Genomic DNA, 20468 nt, shown 5'->3' on the forward strand with positions numbered 1-20468 from the left:
TTTCTTTCTAGTTCTTGTTTTTGTCTATTTCCATGGGGAAGTGGAATAGAATTCTTCCTCCGTAAGCCATGTGTGTCGTAAGAGGCGACTAAAATGCCGGGAGCAAGGGGCTAGTAACCCCTTCTCCTGTATATATTACTAAATTTAAAAGGCAAAACTTTCGTTTTTCCTTTTGGGCCACCCCACCTCAGTGGGATATGGCTGGTGCATTGAAAGAAAGAAGAATAATAAAAATAATTATTATAATAATATATAAGTACTAATAATGATGATAATAATACATAATAATAATGTATAATATAATAATAACAATATAATACTATATAATAATAATAATGTAATACATAAATAATAATAATACATAAATAATACAATAATAATAATTATAATAATAATACTATGTACGTACTGCGTATAATTTAATTTGACAATACCACCACGGTGCTCACCAGTGCACATGTGCTTACGGAGCTATCCTCACGGTGCAAGGAATTTTCGTTATTTCCTTACGTTTCATGCAGTTAATTTGACAGATTTCTTTCTTCTAACCATGGGTCCTATAAGAGAGCAAGTGCAAAGGACAGTGCCAAGAAGAAAAAGAGGATGATTTGCATGGAATTAAAGCAAGAAATCATTGATATGCACAGACTAGGTATGAGGGTTAACCCTTTGAGGGTTTCGGACATACTAGTACGGCTTACGACCCAGGGTTTTTGGCGTACTGGAACGAGCAAATTCTAGCGCCCTCAAATCTAGTGGGAGAGAGCTGGTAGGCCTCCATATGAAAGAATGGGTCTATGTGGTCAGTGTGCATGGTATAAAAAAATATTGCAGCACACAGTGCATAATGAGAAAAAAAAAAACTTTGACCATTTTTTTGGAATAAAACAGCGACTTTGCACTGTATTTTCGTATGGTATTTATTGTTGTATTTTAGTTTTCTTGGTCTCATTTTATAGAATGGAAGGCATATCATAGAAATTGAGATGATTTTGACTGGTTTTACAATGAAAAGTACCTTGAAATTGAGCTCAAAGTAGCAGAAATGTTCGATTTTTTACTAAAGTTCAAATGTAAACAAATCATGCCAAGCGTCCAATACACGTCAACTGGTGAGTCTAATATTCCTTTGCCAGTGCGCCAATATGATTCATACCATTTTCTACACTAATGCAGTAGTCTGCATAACAGTAAATCTTCTATTTTTTGTGAGAATAAAAATTCAAAGTGGAAAGCAAAAGAATGTAAGAGGGGCCTTGAGACGTGACTAATGAACAGAGGAAATGTCATTTTAGTGCCAGGAATGTATTTCTTGTTTGTTCTGGACCCTATTCGGAAATTGGCATCTTTTGAAATTTGTGTGAAATTGGCAAAATTGCTAAATTCTGACCACTGTACTGGATAGTTGAAATTGGTAAATGGGTGGTTTCTTGCACTCATTCAATAGAAAAAATGGAGTTCTAGCGAAATATTCATGTTTTTTGTCGACTAGTTCAGTGGAACTGGCCGAAAATGGGTCTCAAAATGGGCAAAATTGCCGATGCGTAAACATCGCCGAGACCGCTAACTTTGCGAGAGCATAATTCCGTAAGTTTTCCATCAAATTTCATATTTTTGGTGTCATTATGATCGGGAAAAGATTCTCTATCTTTTCATAAGAAAAAATTATTTTTTTTTTTTTTTTAAATTTGGCCGACCCTGAGAACGAGTCTCGGAGAGGGCCTGTCGACCCTCAAAGGGTTAAGGACTTGGCAAGTACAATATATGTACAATATGTACAATACTAAAGCAGAAAGAGTCTATAAAGGCTATAGCGCCAGCAAAATTACAGTAATTTCTAAGCAGCGGACCTCTGTCAGTGAAAAGATGGAAAAGCTGCTGTTGACATGGTTGATGGAGAAACAGCTTACAGGAGATACATAGTGTTGTGAGATAAACATAAAAATTGTACATAGCAGTTTTTAAGAAAAGTGTGAACTCCTGACAGGATATGCCGCTCTGCATTTCTTCTCCAAGGTATGTAAATGTCATATTTACACCAGATCTGATTCAGTTAGCTTCATAAACTCCATTTTCTCTTATAACAACATCTCTGACGTTTTCTTAGTGAGAATGCGTGACCACTCTCGTGACCACAATCCTCCTCCCTCTGCTGTCCACATAATGACATTTTATTCATTTATTTTTTTTTTTTTTATTATCACACTGGCCGATTCCCACCAAGGCAGGGTGGCCCGAAAAAGAAAAACTTTCACCATCATTCACTCCATCACTGTCTTGCCAGAAGGGTGCTTTACACTACAGTTTTTAAACTGCAACATTAACACCCTTCCTTCAGAGTGTATATCCTAGAGTGTATATCAGGTTTCTGTGTCATTTATATTGTTTATTATGTCATATTAGATGAATTGTGACAGAAAAATAAGCCGCAGAGCTGATGTTATAGTTATTTTTGCCTCGTGAGCAAGAATTCAGTTGGAATGAATTAATTGTATTTCAATTAATTTAAATGAGGAAAATTGACCCAGCATACGAACAAATCAGGATACGAATAAGTCCACGGAATGGATTAAATTTGTAAGCTGAGGTTCCACTGTATTTACGAAACAAAATCCTTCTGTATCTTGCATGCCTCTGCAAAGACAGTGATGGTGTGAATGATGTTGAAAGTGCTTCTTATTTTGGGTCACCCAGCCTTGGTGGGAGACGACTGGCATATAATAAAAAAAAAAATATGAGTTCAGCAATTTTAGAATTTCCTTCCTTTTCATTTTGCCACAGTAAACCTTCGATTTAATGAACTTTGGAAATATGTAACAGGATCCAATGGGTCAATAGGTTTGGAAGCCATGAACAAAGTCCTTTGGTTCTAGAATTATTATTGTTACAATCATGGCAAAATAATCTTTTCTCAGTCCACTACAGATGCCATTATTGGCCACCTGTCCCCTTGCTCCCAACAGTTTAGCTGCCCTTTACAACATGCATTGCTTGCAGAGGAAGAATTCTCACTCACTTCCACACAAAATTAAAAGAAAGGACCACAAGGACAAAAACTATTAAGAAATTAAAAGGAAATCCAGATGAGTGTGTATATAAATACTTGTACATGCACAGTTCCATGTGTAGTGAATACTGGGTGTAAGTAGTGGTAGCAAGATTTACCTGTCATCTTATGTTTTTATGAAACAAAAGATCCTCAAAGGAGGTGATCCAACTGAATTGAACAACTATAGGCCTATATCAAACTTGCCCCTACTATCTAAAATATTCAAGAAATTAATTCACAAACTTGAACATTACGGGGTCAGAGGACACTCTCTCAATTACCTAAAAATCTTATCTTAGCAATAGAAACTAGTATGTATACACTAATGGAGCTAACTCCACTACACAACCTGTTCTTGTTGGAGTCCCACAGGTAAGTGTCCATGGCCCACTCCTCTTTCTCATTTACACCAACGACCTCCCAAATGCATCTAAACTCCTTAAACCCGTTTTATTTGCAGATGTCACTACTTATGTCTTCTCTCACCCAAACCCAACCATACTAACAGACACTGTAAATGACGAACTACTAAAAATATCTACGTGGATGATTACCAACAAACTTACTCTCAGTATAGACAAAACATACTTCATGTTGTTTGGAAACAGCTTCAAATGTACAGCTAAACTTATTGATGAATGGTTCACCCATTTCAAGACACAGAGGGCAAATTTCTTGGTCTCCACCTTGACTACAGTCTCAAATTCCAGACCCACATACAGCAAATATCCAAGAAAGTCTCCAAAACAGTAGGCATCCTTTCAAAGATACAGTACTATGTACCCCAAATGGCTCTTCTTGCTCTTTACCACTCTCTCACCTATAGTATTGTGCATGGGGCTCAACCACAGCAAATCACCTTAAACCTTTAATAACCCAACAAAAAGCTGCAGTGCGATTGATTACCAACGCCTGCACTAGACAGCACACTTCACCACTTTTTAAGAGCCTTAACTTGCTTAGTATACAAAACATCCACACTTACTATTGTGCCACACAGAACATTACACTCAAATATTAACCCTCCTCTCAAACTACTTGATAACTACAACAGATCACTCAGGCACAAATCACTCTTCAATATTCCTTGTGTCCATCTCTCCCTATGCAAAAATGCTATGCACATAAAGGGCCCAAAGATCTGGAATTATTCATTACCAGAGCACATTAAACGGCCCCTGCCTGCAAATCAGTTTAAGGCCTTATTAGAAATAACCTCATTACCCAAAATTAACCAGACAAACACTTTACTTAATACCTACCAGTTACTCAAAAGTTGCTCAAAAAAACGCCTAAATATTTAACCCCTTGACTGTTGAAACCCCAAATCCTGAGGTGTCTTCTAAGGTATTGAAGAATTTTTGAAAAAAAAAAAAAAAAAAAAAAAATCTTATGAAATGATAGAGAATCTTTTCCCAATGGTAATGACACCAAAAACACGAAACTTGATGGAAAACTTATGGAATTATGCTCTCGCGAAGTTAGCGACCTCGGCAATATTTACGAATTGGCGATTTCGCCCACTTTGAGCCCTATTTTTGGCTAATTTCATTGTTCCAGTCGACCAAACTCATAGCTATTTCTTTAGAACTCCATTTGCTCTATTGATTGAGTACAAGACACTGCCCATGTACCGATTTCAACTACCCAATAACGTGGTCAAAAATTTGCAATTTGGCCAATTTCATGAAAATTAAAAAATATTCTAATTTCAAAATGGGGTCCAGAATGAGCAATGCAGACATTCCTGGCTCTAAAATAACATTTTCTTTGTTCATAAGTCACGTCTCCAGACCCCTCTTGCTTTCTATTTCAAATTTTTATTCAAACAAAAAATAGAAGATTTACTGTTATGCAGGCTACTGCAATATTGTAATAATTGTATAAATAATGTCAGTCCATTCATGACTGCATATTAGAATGGCTTGTTGGACATTTATTGGACAATGACATCATTTGTTTACTTTTGAACGTCGGCAAAAATCAAACATTTCCCCTACTTTGAGCTCCATTTCAAGGTTCTTTTCATATAAAATCAATCTATTTCTATGATATGTTTTCCATTCTATCAAATGAGACCAAGAAAGCGAGAATACAGCCATAAATACTATACGAAAATACACCACAAAGTCAGCGTTTTAATCCAAAAAAACGGTCAAGAGTTTTTTTTTTTTCTCATTATGCACTGCGTGCTGCAGGATTTTTTTTATACAGTGCACACTGACCACACAGGTCCATTCTCTCACATGTGGGCCTACCAGCTTTCTCCTGCTTGATTTGAAGCTGCTAGAATTTTTGAGTATACAGGTCTCCCTCAACATTCGCGAGGGTTAGGGGGATCAAGAGCCTCACGAATGTTGAAAAACCGTCAATGCTTGGTGCCCCAATATATTGTAGGGAAATATATTACAATACTGCTTCCTTAACTTGTTGAACCATGAATAATCATAAAATACATGAAAATGTCGTAGATTGTACTAAATATATACATGTTATGCTTTAATAATGTATGTTATTTAATAACATGTATTTTTATAACATGTATGTTATTAAATACCACAGACTCCACCACTTCCTCAACCACTGTGAGTCCCTACTACCCTCCCTCCGACCCCCGCAACTGGCAGCCAGCCCTCCCACCACTCAGTGTGGTGAATGTTTTGTTTGTTCATTATTTGCTATTAAACTACAGAATAAATAATGTAAACCCATTCATGACTGCATATTGGAATGGCTATTAGGAAAGGTATTAGATGGTGACATCATGTGTTTATTCTTGAACACAGCAAAGAATCGAACATTTCTGCTATTGCTAATAATAACAATAGTAATAATAATAATAATAATAATAATAATAATAATAATAATAATAATAATAATAATAAATATGATATAATTGAAGAAGGAAATTGTACAAAAATACGAGGGAGTGGTTGACACATCGTCAGTGTGACTTTGTTTATGCTGGAGTGAACATTAGTCTCCCTGCTCTTCCAAACATTTCACAATAATTCAGCGGTTGAGGCAGTGGTATTTAATAACATATATGTTATAAATAATAATAGTACATGTTATTATTAATAACATGTATTATTATTAACATGTATGTATTTAATAACATATATGTTATAAATAATAATAGTACATATTATTAATAACATGTATTATTATTAACATGTATGTTATTAAATACCATTGCCTCAATCACTGCCTCTACCACTCCAGTCACACTCAATCTACAAGCACCAAACACAATGAATTATTGTGAAATGTTTGGAAGAGCAGGGAGACTAATGTTCACTCCAGCATAAACAAAGTCACACTGACGATGTGTCAACCACTCCCTCGTATTTTTGTACAATTTCCTTCTTCAATTATATCATATTTATTATTATTATTATTATTATTATTATTATTACTATTGTTATTATTAGCTGTAGCAGAAATGTTTAATTCTTTGCAGTGTTCAAGAGTAAACACATGATGTCACTGTCTAATACCTGTCCGAATAGCCATTCCAATATGCAGTCATGAATGGGTTTACATTATTTATACTGTAGTTTAATAGCAAATAATGAACAAACAAAACACTCACCACACTGAGTGGTGGGAGGGCTGGCTGCCAGTTGCGGGGGTCGGAGGGAGGGTAGTAGGGACTCGCAGGTGGTGGGAAACTTAAATATGATTTGGCGGCTGGGAATTTGGCGGTTGGGAATTCGCGAATGTGTGAAGCCTGTGAAAGTTGAAAACGTGAATGTTGAGTGAGACCTGTATATATGTCAAACACAGTGGCTCGTAAGATGTATATATATGACCAAAACAGTCAAAGGGTTAAGAGTGCTCAACTATTTGATCATTTATTTTAGACTTAAAATTGTTTCAGTTTCATTGTATATTGTGCTTGAACAGGAAAAAATGCCTCTAACTAGTGCTCATATTGGGGAATTTAAGGCCAGCAAAGGTTGGTTTGAGAGATTTAACCCTTTGACTGTTTTCGACGTATAAATACGTCTTACGAGCCAATGTCTCTGACGTATGTATACTCAATAATTCTAGAGGCTTCAAATCAAGCAGGAGAAAGCTGGTAGGCCCACATGTGAGAGAATGGGTCTGTGTGGTCAGTGTGCACCACAAAAAAAATCCTGCAGCACACATTTCGTAATGAGAAAAAAAAACTCTGATCGTTTTTTTGGAATAAAACGCCGACTTTGAGGTGTATTTTCGTATAGTATTTATCGTTGTATTCGCGTTTTCATGGTCTTAGGTGATAAAATGGAAAACATATTACAGAAATAGAGATGATTTTCATTACTTTGACGATGAAAACGACCTTGAAACTGAGCTCAAAGTAGCGGAAATGTTCGATTTTTACCAATGTTCAGGAGTAAATAAATCACACCACACGTCCAATACACATCAACTGGGGAGTCTAATATTCTTTCACTAGTGCACTGATATTATTTATATCATTTTTACAATAATGCAGTAGTCTGCATAACAGTAAATTTTGTATTTTTTTGTATGAATAAAAAATCAAAATAGAAAGCAATAATAATAAAAGAGGGGCCTAGAGATGTGACTAATGAACAGAGCATATGTTATTTTAGTGCCACGAATGTCTACCTTGTTTATTCTGGACCCTATTTTGAAATTGGCATTTTTTTTAGTTTGTGTGAAATTGGCCAAATTGCCAATTTCTGACCACCATATTGGGAAGTCCAAATTAGTAAATGGGAGGTTTCTTGTACTCAGCTGATAGATATAATGGAGTTCTAAAGAAATAGCTATGAGTTTGGTCAATTGGAACAATGGAATTGGCAGAAAATAGGGCTCAAAGTCGGCGAAATCGCCGATACGCATATGTCGCCGAGACCGCTAACTTCGCGGGAGCATAATTCCATGAGTTTTCGACCAAATTTCGAACTTTTGGTGTCATTACCATCGGGAAAAGATTCTCTATCATTTCATAAGAAAAAATAATTTTTTTTTTTTCAAAAATTGAGCGACATAGAATGACAGTTTCAGAAAGGGGCCTGAAACAGTCAAAGGGTTAAGAATTGTAGTGGCATACACAGTGTGATAAGGCATGGCGAAGCTGAAAAATTCCAACCCCAAGAAGTGTTCAGTTGTGATGAAACAGGCCTGTTCTGGAAGAAAATGCCTAACAGGACCTACATTACTCAGGAGGAAAAGCCACTCCCAGGGCACAAGCCTATGAAAGACAGGCTAACTCTCATGTTTTGTTGTAATGCTAGTGGGGATTGCAAAGTGAAGCCTTTACTCATGTATCACTCTGAAAATCCCAGAGTGTTCAAGAAAAACAGTGTCTCATCACTCGTCAGTACTCTTCAATAAAGGTAAGTGTCATTTTAACATTGATTTATATAGTTATTGTGCATGTCTCATTGTTTTCTTTGTAGGGAAATGTATATTTCATGAAATTTTTTTTTTTAATACTTTTAGCTGTCTGGAATGGATTAATTGGATTTCCATTATTTCTTATGCAGAAAATAAATTCCTTAACGATAATTTCATCTAACGATGAGCTCTCAGGAACAGATTAATATCGTAAGCAGAGGGTCCACTGTATAGAGGGTCTTGTCAGTATTATGAGTAAGTTTATTGGTTACCATGCAGATAGAAATCTTTACATGCTCCTCATTCACTATGTTGTTGAAGACAATAAGATTTGAGCTAGATATGAAATGTTGTGTCATCTATAAACAGAACTGGTGTAAGTTCCTGGGAGGCATTCAAGAGGTCATTTTATGTAGATGAGGAATACTTGTGGGCCAAGGATATTACCCTGAGGCACCCTTATTTTGAGAGTTTGTGTTAATGAGGTAGTATCAAGTTGATGTCTGTCAGCAAAGCAGGACTTGTATAAATGAAAGCATGCCTTTAAATACCATAATGCTCTAGCTTCAACAGCAAGATATTTTATTCTACAGTGCCAAGTGCTTTTTATAAATCATTCAAGGCCCATTAGGTATTACTTTCTTGAGCTGAATAAACAGAGTCTGGCATCTTATTGTTATTAAGCATTTTTACATAAGGTTATTTCATTACAGGTGGTCAGACAAACAGCACATTTCTTGCTTCGTGTGAGTGCTACAGGGTACTTACTAACACCTGGCATCAATTATGTGACTTACCAGCACCTGTCCATGGGGCAGCAGCTGCATTCCTTGATGGAGTCCTCTACTTTGCTGGTGGAAAGTCACATGAGAAATATGAAAATCAGCTTTTGGTAATTTTGCTAAATTGTTATAAATTTTAATCTCATAGTATCATGCATGTAACACTATGAGCACACACTCCTAAACACATTTTTTTTTCACTAAACACATTACACTTTTGGCAGGTTTTTTTGACAAGCTTTACAATATGTTACCCAGAGGATGTCTCTTGGTGTCACTGCCTTTGTGGTCTGGTCCCAAATCAGGCCTCCTGGTGGATCAAGGCCTGATCAGCCAGGCTGTTACTGATGGCTTCACACAACCTAACATATGGCCCATACTATAATGGTAGTGGGTTTGTGTCAGCCATATTTGATATTGTTTTAATGTCACCTTTGCACCATTTATAACATTCTGGTATACAGTGGTCCCTCGTTTTTCGTAGTTAATCCGTTCCAGGAGTTGCTACCATTATCGAAATCTACGATTTTTTAATCAATTTTCCCCATAAGAAATAATGTAAATACAATTAATCCGTTCCTGACACTCAGAAGTATTAAAACAAAAATTTTTTTTACATGAAATATAGATGTAGTACATAAACAATACAATGGGAAATGATGAATGAAACATTAACAGCATAACACTTACCTTTATTGGAGATTCTTCTTAGTGTATGGGAGACTGGAGGAGGAGAGAGATTGGATTGTTTACAGTTTGGAAGGGGAATCCCCTTCCAGCAACACCTCAGGTACCAATTGCTTTTCTGGGGTTGTTTCTCTTCTCTGTTTCTTAATGCCACTAGGACCACCTTGAGAGTCACTGGAGTCCTGTCTCACAAAATAACTGTGGAGAGAGCTCTGTTTCTGGTGTCTCTAACACTTCCCTAAAATAGCCCAAGACTTTGTCACTGTACATGTTGCCAACATGGCTTGCAACAACCTTGTCAGGGTGATGTTTCTCCATAAATCTTTCCACTTGTGCCACTTTCATATTGTTCAGTGATTATTTTTTTTTTATTATCACACTGGCCGATTCCCACCAAGGCAGGGTGGCCCGAAAAAGAAAAACTTTCACCATCATTCACTCCATCACTGTCTTGCCAGAAGGGTGCTTTACACTACAGTTTTTAAACTGCAACATTAACACCCCTCCTTCAGAGTGCAGGCACTGTACTTCCCATCTCCAGGACTCAAGTCCGGCCTGCCGGTTTCCCTGAACCCCTTCATAAATGTTACTTTGCTCACACTCCAACAGCACGTTAAGTATTAAAAACCATTTGTCTCCATTCACTCCTTCAGTGATGTTTTTCTTAAATTCAATCGTATTTCTCACCTTCTTTACCACAGGCTTGGCACTAGGAGATTTCTTTGGAGCCATGGTAGCTTATTTAGTACTTGCAAGCACTAAAATGAGTGGAATATTATGAAATATTTCGTAGGAGCACATGAGGGGACCTTTGCTCACTGGTAAACAATGCCAGACTGGCTGGGTAGGGAGGCTGCCCCAGCTCACACCGTGCGTATGCATCCCGGACAAACTACTATTCGCGAGTCAACCTATGATTAGCGAGCCCATGTTTATACGAAAATATCCCTATGATTTCCAAAATCTATGATTCCCGAGAACTACAAAAAACGAGGCACCGCTGTATTTTTAAATGCTTATACAGCAACATACTGTATATTGTAATAAACAGAATAGAGGAAATCAGTTCTAATATACATTATTTAGGTATGCATACTGTTCAGAGAGCCTGTCGTAAGTCTGAGTCATCTGTAAACGTACATTGCTAAGTAAGGAGAGGCTGCATTACACATAACTCATTAGTAGATAAATAGATCTAATTAAAGATTGTGTATGTTGAACTGTACTTCTTATACAATTTATTGCTTTTATATTATGGTGAAATTTTTATATTATAGATGGGTGTGATTCATAGATGGGAGTGATGGATATATGACCTTCAGGTCTCTTTCACAATGTTGTGAAATTCTCTTTGCAGATTTGGTTAGTAGTAGTGTATTGTTCAGTAGTGCTGAACTAACACATTGCTTCAGACACTTGAGGATGGCTGGTCGGGTCCCTTGTAGTTATTCCTTCCTCATATGATATTATTACAACATTTTGGTAATTCAGTTAAAGTATAGTGGAATGTTTGAACAATTTTCTTAGCTCATCAGTTATTTCCCAGTAAAGTAGAGTGATCCAAACTAGAAACAAATTGATTCCATCAAACACACTCACTAGTTATCTTTCTACAAAAGTTCAGACATTGCTTTTCACTATTGACTCGAACTGTTGACTCGAACCTTCATGCTGAAAATATGTCTCTTCATGCAACAATAACAAACCATGAATCTAAGTTACTTCACCTTGAGAACAAGATCAACAACCTTGAACAACAGCTAACATCATCTGGCATGACTGATTTTGGCAAGACCTTCCAATCAGTCATAGCCAGCCACACAGGTCAAATCACTTCCCTAAACATGAAGATTGATAATGCCGTCAAGGACTGGAAAACAAACATGGATACCCAATTGAACAATTATTTTGCTACCCAAGATGACAAGACAGAGCAAGACAAGTTATCTGATGCAGTAATAATTAACACTCCACTCTTTCCCAGCGAATTAAACCATACAAACTGCAAAGATACAACTCTCCAGATCATACGTGACCACCTACATGTTAATGTACCAGTGTCAGAAATAAAAGAATCGCAGTTACTAGGGAACCAAAGTAGAAAAAGTGTTATGCTAAGATTTCACACACAAGACAGGAAAAAAGATCTAATAATTTCATCTATCAAAGCAAAAAAAGATATATACATAAACGAGTGTCTCACAAAAAAACGACAGAACCCCCTGTACAGAGTGAGAAAGCTAAAACGAGAGAATAATGCTAAAATTCACCAGTGCTTTGTACGTGATGGTCAAATTCTAGTAAGAAAAACTAATGTAGGCCGTGTGTACTACATTACAAATGAAAATGAACTAACAAACTTCCTTCATGATGCAAACATTACAGAGTCTGACTAATATTAGTGACCAAATCCTTACTACGTTAGTGTATGTTATTATGCCATTATTGAACTGATCCCTGTACTATCACCTCCTAGATAGTATTTACTACCTCATTATCCCAGGTGTCCCACACAGTTCTTTGTGCGACCCAATTTGTGTTATCTTCCCAGATTCCCAATTCACAATTTATTTTTTGTTAATAGGATACTTACTCTTTAATAATATCTGCATTACCTTTTTCTTTCCTACTTAAGCACTGTTAAAATTCTCTTATAATCATACCTAATTTTCCCTTTTCTCTCAAACTACAAATAACAAACTAGTGTATGTTCCTACTACACTACTGTGCAATACCTTGAACCATCCCTCACTAGCTAGTTTCAACTACCTCAAATAATATTCCTATAGTGATATTAATTGCTCAAACTTTATGCTATTAGACAATTCATACTCTCAGATTATTTTCATATCTTAGTGACTATATTGTGTGTGCAATTAGTGTATATTTCAATTACATTATTGTTCAAGGCCCAAAACTATCTTTTGCTAGCTACTACCAACTACCTCATATTATTTTTTACTTTTTATAGTACAATAAATTGCTCAACTTATTATATATAACAAATCAGATCTTACTCCCAAATCAATATCATATCTTAATTACTATCTGCCAATTTAACTTTGTTTACCATTACATATTTAACCCTTTGAGGGTCGACAGGCCCTCTCCGAAACTCGTTCTCAGGGTCGGCCAAATTTAAAAAAAAAAAAAAATTATTTTCTCATATGAAAAGATAGAGAATCTTTTCCCGGTCATAAAGACACCAAAAGTTTGAAATTTGATAGAAAACTTACGGAATTATGCTCTCGCAAAGTTAGCGGTCTCGGCAATGTTTACACATCGGCGATTTTGCCCACTTTGAGCCCCATTTTCGGCCAATTTCACTGTACTAGTCGACAAAAAACATGAATATTTCGCTAGAACTCCATTGTTTCTATCGAATGGGTGCAAGAAACCACCCATTTATAAATTCAACTATCCAGAACAGTGGTCAGAATTTAGCAATTTTGCCAATTTCACACAAATTTCAAAAGATGCCAATTTCCGAATAGGGTCCAGAATAAACAAGTAGCTTTACATAACAACCTTAGTTTATATATTCACAATTGTTAAAATAATCAAGGTGCTATTCTCAGGTGCTAAAGTGTAATAAATTCACTATTTTTGCCATTATATTCCCTAGCTCATTTATTTGATTACCACTTTATTTGTTCACCACAAAGTTTTTTTTAGTCCCTTATATATTGTCCCCTTTATTTTAGCTATAAAGAACTACCTTAGATCAATTTTTTTACATTTGTTAAAATAACTCAGGTGCTATTTTATAGCTTTAGAATATTTACTTTGTCTTATACTTAATTCTAACTATAGATTCACTATAAATCTTATGATAACAAGCATTGATCATGATACCAACCTCTTACTGAATGACTTAAATGAATCAAACAGTAACTGTAATTACTACACAGCAGAACAATCAAATGCACTTCTCAGAGCCAACAACAACATAACTGTCTTTAACTACAATATGAGATCTTTAAGTAAACATTACGATGACCTCATAGCATTACTAAATTCCCTGCATTCCAGTATATCCATCATTACTCTCACCAAAACCTGGCTGAAGCCTGATACTACAGATGTCTATGCCATTCCTGGTTACACAGCCATACACAACTGTAGGTCAGATCAACAAGGGGGTGGCACAGCTATATACTACTCAGACCAACTAGAATATATCACTAATACTTGCACAAGGGATGAACATGGGGAATATATAATAGCTAAATTCAAATCCAAATACCTACAAAAACCTCTCACAGTGATAAACATCTACAGAGTACCACAGTCAAACATTAGCCGTTTTAGTGACAACCTAGGAAGTATGATAACTGATGCATGCATGAACAAAGATCACTTTCTACTCTCAGGTGACTTCAGTATAAATCTCCTGCAAGACCAGGACCCACACGTTACTGAATTCACAAACTCTATGAGTAACTGCATGTTGCTACCAACAGTAACAAAACCTACAAGAGTTACAGAGACTAGTGTTTTCCTACTTGACCACATCTGGACGAACACCATATCCCCATTAAAATCAGGCATAATCACAGATAATACCACAGATCACTACCCTACCTTCCTCATCACAAACCTTGGCAAATTACCCCAAGACACTACTAAAGTCACTTTCAGACTTCACAATGAGGCAGCCATTAATAACTTCACAGCAGCAGTGACAAACATTGACTGGCACACTGAGCTAGAAATCTATACAGATATTGACGAATGTATTAATAATTTTCTAAAAAAGACCCAATACCTTTATAACAAGCATTGCCCACAAAAAACTAAACAGATGACAGCTAAGAGACTGAACAGTCCCTGGCTAACACCCAGCATCCTCAAATCCATAAATACAAAGCACCTATACGAAAAACAGTACAGAATGGGTCACATAACCAGAGACCAAACAAAACGTTACTCGTCAATCCTAACCAGCCTGATAAGAAGGGCTAAAAAACTGTATTATGAGAACAGATTATCCAACTTACGAGGTGATATAAAAAAGACCTGGAAAACCCTATCAGAAATTCTAGGAACAAAAAAGATATCATGAAATAGCAAAATTGAATTAACAAAACCAGATGAACCCCAACTCCCACCAACTGAAACAGCGAACAGACTCAATGATTTCTTCTCCACTATAGGAAAAAACCTTGCCAATAAAATCCCAAGCTCAGATATCCCACCCAATGACTACCTCACTGGCAACTACCCGAACACACTATTCCTAGCTCCGACTAACCCTACTGAAGTCTCCCTTATTATCAATACACTAAAAAACAAGACAGGAGATTTAAATACCTTACCACCCTTTATATACAAAAAAGCATCACAAGTACTATCACCAATCATTGCAACACTCTTTAACAAATCCATAGAATCCTCTACCTTCCCTACAGTTCTCAAAAAAGCAAGGGTCACCCCGATCTATAAAGGAGGAGACCAAACAGGCTTGAAAAACTATAGGCCAATATCCAACTCACACCCTCTCTCTAAAATCTTCGAAAAATTAATTCATAAGCAAATCTATTCCTACCTCATCTCCCACAACTTACTCAACCCATGTCAATTTGGGTTCAGGCCTAATAAAAATACTAATGATGCTATTATACACATGCTAGAACACATATACACTGCAACAGAGAAAAAAGAAGTCCCACTGGGTATCTCCATAGACTTACGTAAAGCTTTTGATACAGTTGACCATGACTTGCTCCATATAAAATTGTCACACTATGCTATAAGAGGGCACTCCCTCAACTACCTAAAGTCTTACCTCAGTAACAGAAGCCAATATGTGTACACAAACGGGCAAACTCTTCAGCACAGCCAATTACAGTTGGTGTCCCACAGGGAAGTGTCCTAGGCCCTCTTCTCTCTCATATACATAAATGACCTACCAAATGCATCGCAACTACTCAAACCCACACTATTTGCAGATGACACTACGTACGTCTTCTCTCACCCGAGCCCAGTCATGCTTGCCAATACTGTAAATACCGAATTACAGAAAATATCTACCTGGATGAGTACTAACAAACTTACTCTAAACATTGACAAAACCTTCTTCATTCAGTGTGGTAACAGAGCTACAGATGTCCCTCTTAACATAAAGATAAATGGATCACCTATCACAAAACTCACAGAGGGAAAGTTCTTAGGAATCCATCTTGATAATAGACTCAAATTTCATACACATATACAACAAATTTCCAAAAAAATTTCCAAGACCGTAGGCATACTATCAAAGATACGGTACTATGTTCCACAGTCAGCCCTCCTGGCCCTATATCACTCACTTATTTACCCCTATCTCACCTATGGAATTTGTGCATGGGGCTCAACAACAATAAACCATCTCAGATCATTAATTACCCAACAAAAGGCTGCAGTCAGAATGATAACAAATTCCCACTACAGGCAGCACACTCCACCAATATTCAATACACTAAACCTACTCACCATACAAAACATCCATACTTATTACTGCACCTATTACATACATAGAACACTTAATTCTGATATAAACCCTCCCCTCAAACATCTCCTTACAAACCTCAACAGAACACACAACCATGACACAAGGCACAGATCACTCTTTGATGTTCCTCGAGTCCATCTCATGCTATGCAAAAACTCAATGCACATAAAAGGCCCAAAAAATCTGGAATTCATTACCTGTGAATATAAAAGAAACACTGTTTATAAATTCAAGTCTCTTCTCAAAAATAAAAAAGAAAAACTTTCACCATCATTCACTCCATCACTGTCTTGCCAGAAGGGTGCTTTACACTACAGTTTTTAAACTGCAACATTAACACCCCTCCTTCAGAGTGCAGGCACTGTACTTCCCATCTCCAGGACTCAAGTCCGGCCTGCCGGTTTCCCTGAACCCCTTCATAAATGTTACTTTGCTCACACTCCACCAGCACATCAAGTATTAAAAACCATTTGTCTCCATTCACTCCTATCAAACACGCTCACGCATGCCTGCTGGAAGTCCAAGCCCCTCGCACACAAAACTGCCTTTACCCCCTCCCTCTAACCATTCCTAGGCCGACCCCTACCCCGCCTTCCTTCCACTACAGACTGATACACTCTTGAAGTCATTCTGTTTCGCTCCATTCTCTCTACATGTCCGAACCACCTCAACAACCCTTCCTCAGCCCTCTGGACAACAGTTTTGGTAATCCCGCACCTCCTCCTAACTTCCAAACTACGAATTCTCTGCATTATATTCACACCACACATTGCCCTCAGACATGACATCTCCACTGCCTCCAGCCTTCTCCTCGCTGCAACATTCATCACCCATGCTTCACACCCATATAAGAGCGTTGGTAAAACTATACTCTCATACATTCCCCTCTTTGCCTCCAAGGACAAAGTTCTTTGTCTCCACAGACTCCTAAGTGCACCACTCACCCTTTTCCCCTCATCAATTCTATGATTCACCTCATCTTTCATAGACCCATCCGCTGACACGTCCACTCCCAAATATCTGAATACATTCACCTCCTCCATACTCTCTCTCTCCAATCTGATATCCAATCTTTCATCACCTAATCTTTTTGTTATCCTCATAACCTTACTCTTTCCTGTATTCACCTTTAATTTTCTTCTTTTGCACACCCTACCAAATTCATCCACCTATCTCTGCAACTTCTCTTCAGAATCTCCCAAGAGCACAGTGTCATCAGCAAAGAGCAACTGTGATAACTCCCACTTTATGTGTGATTCTTTATCTTTTAACTCCACGTCTCTTGCCAAGACCCTCGCATTTACTTCTCTTACAACCCCATCTATAAATATATTAAACAACCACGGTGGCATCACACATCCTTGTCTAAGGCCTACTTTTACTGGGAAATAATTTCCCTCTTTCCTACATACTCTAACTTGAGCCTCACTATCCTCGTAAAAACTCTTCACTGCTTTCAGTAACCTACCTCCTACACCATACACCTGCAACATCTGCCACATTGCCCCCTATCCACCCTGTCATACGCCTTTTCCAAATCCATAAATGCCACAAAGACCTCTTTAGCCTTATCTAAATACTGTTCACTTATGTGTTTCACTGTAAACACCTGGTCCACACACCCCCTACCTTTCCTAAAGCCTCCTTGTTCATCTGCTATCCTATTCTCCGTCTTACTCTTAATTCTTTCAATAATAACTCTACCATACACTTTACCAGGTATACTCAACAGACTTATCCCCCTATAATTTTTGCACTCTCTTTTATCCCCTTTGCCTTTATACAAAGGAACTATGCATGCTCTCTGCCAATCCCTAGGTACCTTACCCTCTTCCATACATTTATTAAATAATTGCACCAACCACTCCAAAACTATATTCCCACCTGCTTTTAACATTTCTATCTTTATCCCATCAATCCCAGCTGCCTTACCCCCTTTCAACTAAATAAATACTGAATAATTGTATCTCATAAATTGTATCTCGTAAATGTTTCTCATTATTGTATCTCATAAATGTCTAATCTGTGACCCAATCAAACTTTATTTTTTAATTACATTACCTAACAGAATACTCCAATCTACTGAATGCTCAGCAACACAGTAAATGACCATATGACCTGTCTTTGTAATAGTACTCATTTGTGCTAAATTGTTATCTGTTTACGATAATGTATTTACCACTGAATATATCATTGCTTAGTTAATCTTAAGCTAATTTTAAGCCTGCTCATAATGCTCTGCATACAAGGGGCTTTGGCATGTTGCACTATAATAACTTTGTACTTCACTATATCATGTTCAAATTAATAAATAAATAAATAAATAAATAAATAAACCTCAACACTGTTGCTCAGCATTGACCCACTAAACCTCAACATTGCTGTTCAGCGTTGACCCACTGAACCTGTTGACCCACTGAACCTGTTGACCCACTGAACTTCAGCATTTATGTCCGATTTTCAGTGTGCATTTTTTTTAACACACTGACCATTCCCCATTGAGTCAGTGTGCATGTATCAGTACTTAAACCTGGCTAACAAGTTTTATGAATTCCTTTACAGGAAGGCCCCACTTATATGGCAGGTTAGGTTCCAGGCTACTGCCAGAAAGCGGATATCGCCGAACAGCAGAACGCCATTTTTCCACTTATAAATAAATATAAATGCCAGATAACAAGTTTACACTAACATACAATAAGTTAGCAGTAGAATTAGGGATTAAAAACAATAAAAAGTAAAATACACACACAGTTCACTCACTACTTACATTAAAATATTTCTAGTCTTAATGTAGAGTGAAAGGTGACTAAACGAGGTAAAGCGAATAAATGAGAGAAAGAGAACGAGTAAATGAGAGAGGACAGAGACACAGAGTACGTAAACAAGCAGACGAACTCGTCTGGTTTTGGTTCATACACGTTCATCTATGCTTAACATCTTATATTTGTTAATTTATCCTACTGTGGGGTGTATTTATCATGTTTATATGTTACATAGCATGTTTTTTTTATTTTATAATTTTGAAAAAGTATCATAGCTGGATTAATGAAAATGTTTATATTAACGTAATACAGTAAAATTTTGGTTTTTGTCCAGTCCAAATATCGTACATTTCGGATTTTGACCACTTTTTTCGGCGAATTTTTACTCCGGGTTTCATACATTGTCTCGGAAATCATCCGTATCAGATGCATCCACCCACCCGGGATGCCGCCACCTGACTCAGTCTGCCTCTGTCACTTGTCAAGTGAACAATACTCCGCACGTTCATCCATTGTTTTTGGTGCTTGTTTATTGAGTACGACTGCAAATGAGCCACCATGGGGCCAAAGAAAGTTCAGAGTCCCAGCCCTTTGGTAAAGAAGGTGAGAAACACAATAGAATTCAAGAAAGAGCTTGTATCAAAATATAAAAGTGGCTTACATGTGGCCGAGCTCGCCAGGATGTATGGGAAGTCCAAGTCAACAATCAGTTCCATCCTGGCAAAGAAAGTAAAAACCAAGGAAGCTGAGGTTGTGAAAGGGGTAAATATGCTAACAAAACAGAGATCACAAACAATCAAAGATGTGGAGAAGTTGTTGTTGGAGTGGATCAACGACAAACAGTTAGCAGGAGTGCAGTGACTCTCAAGCTGATCCTAGTGCCAGTAAAAGACAAAGAAAGGAAGTAACCCCGGATGGGGCTTTGATACCTGAAGTCCTTATTGAGGGAGATTCCCCTTCCAAACAATAACTTCTCCTCTCTCTCTCCTCCTTGCCTTCCATACGCCAACAAGAGTCTTCAATAAAGGTATGTAATAGTGATTTAAATGTTCATTTAGCCATTAAAATTAGTGCTTTATATTCTCATTGTTTTCTATATGTAAAATTATAGTTATTCCCTATAAAATGTATTTTTTGTTAATATTTTTGGATGTCTGGAACAGATTAATTGGATTTACATTATTTCTTATGGAAAATATTACGTACGTACTTCAGTGTTCGTCCATTTCGGATTTCGACCGATCTTCTGGAAAGGATTAAGGATGAAAACCAGTGTGTCGCTGTATATAACATATAATGCACCTCAGAGTGATTATTATTGTGTATTATTATTATTA

General features: G+C 37.1%; 1 protein-coding gene across 4 annotated transcripts in view; it reads left to right on the top strand.

The window, feature by feature from the left end:
• LOC128690816 (kelch-like protein 20) overlaps positions 1-20468 on the top strand; it is a 165852-nt gene that overhangs the window by 123932 nt on the left and 21452 nt on the right. For all 4 annotated transcript variants that reach the window (XM_070088184.1, XM_053779546.2, XM_053779545.2 and 1 more), the window contains one exon: positions 9121-9299. In XM_070088184.1, coding sequence (XP_069944285.1) covers positions 9121-9299 — 179 coding nt within the window. The remainder of the gene's footprint in view (positions 1-9120; positions 9300-20468) is intronic.

This window comes from Cherax quadricarinatus, chromosome 24 (genome assembly GCF_038502225.1).
Source record: "Cherax quadricarinatus isolate ZL_2023a chromosome 24, ASM3850222v1, whole genome shotgun sequence".
Lineage (NCBI taxonomy): Eukaryota > Metazoa > Arthropoda > Malacostraca > Decapoda > Parastacidae > Cherax > Cherax quadricarinatus.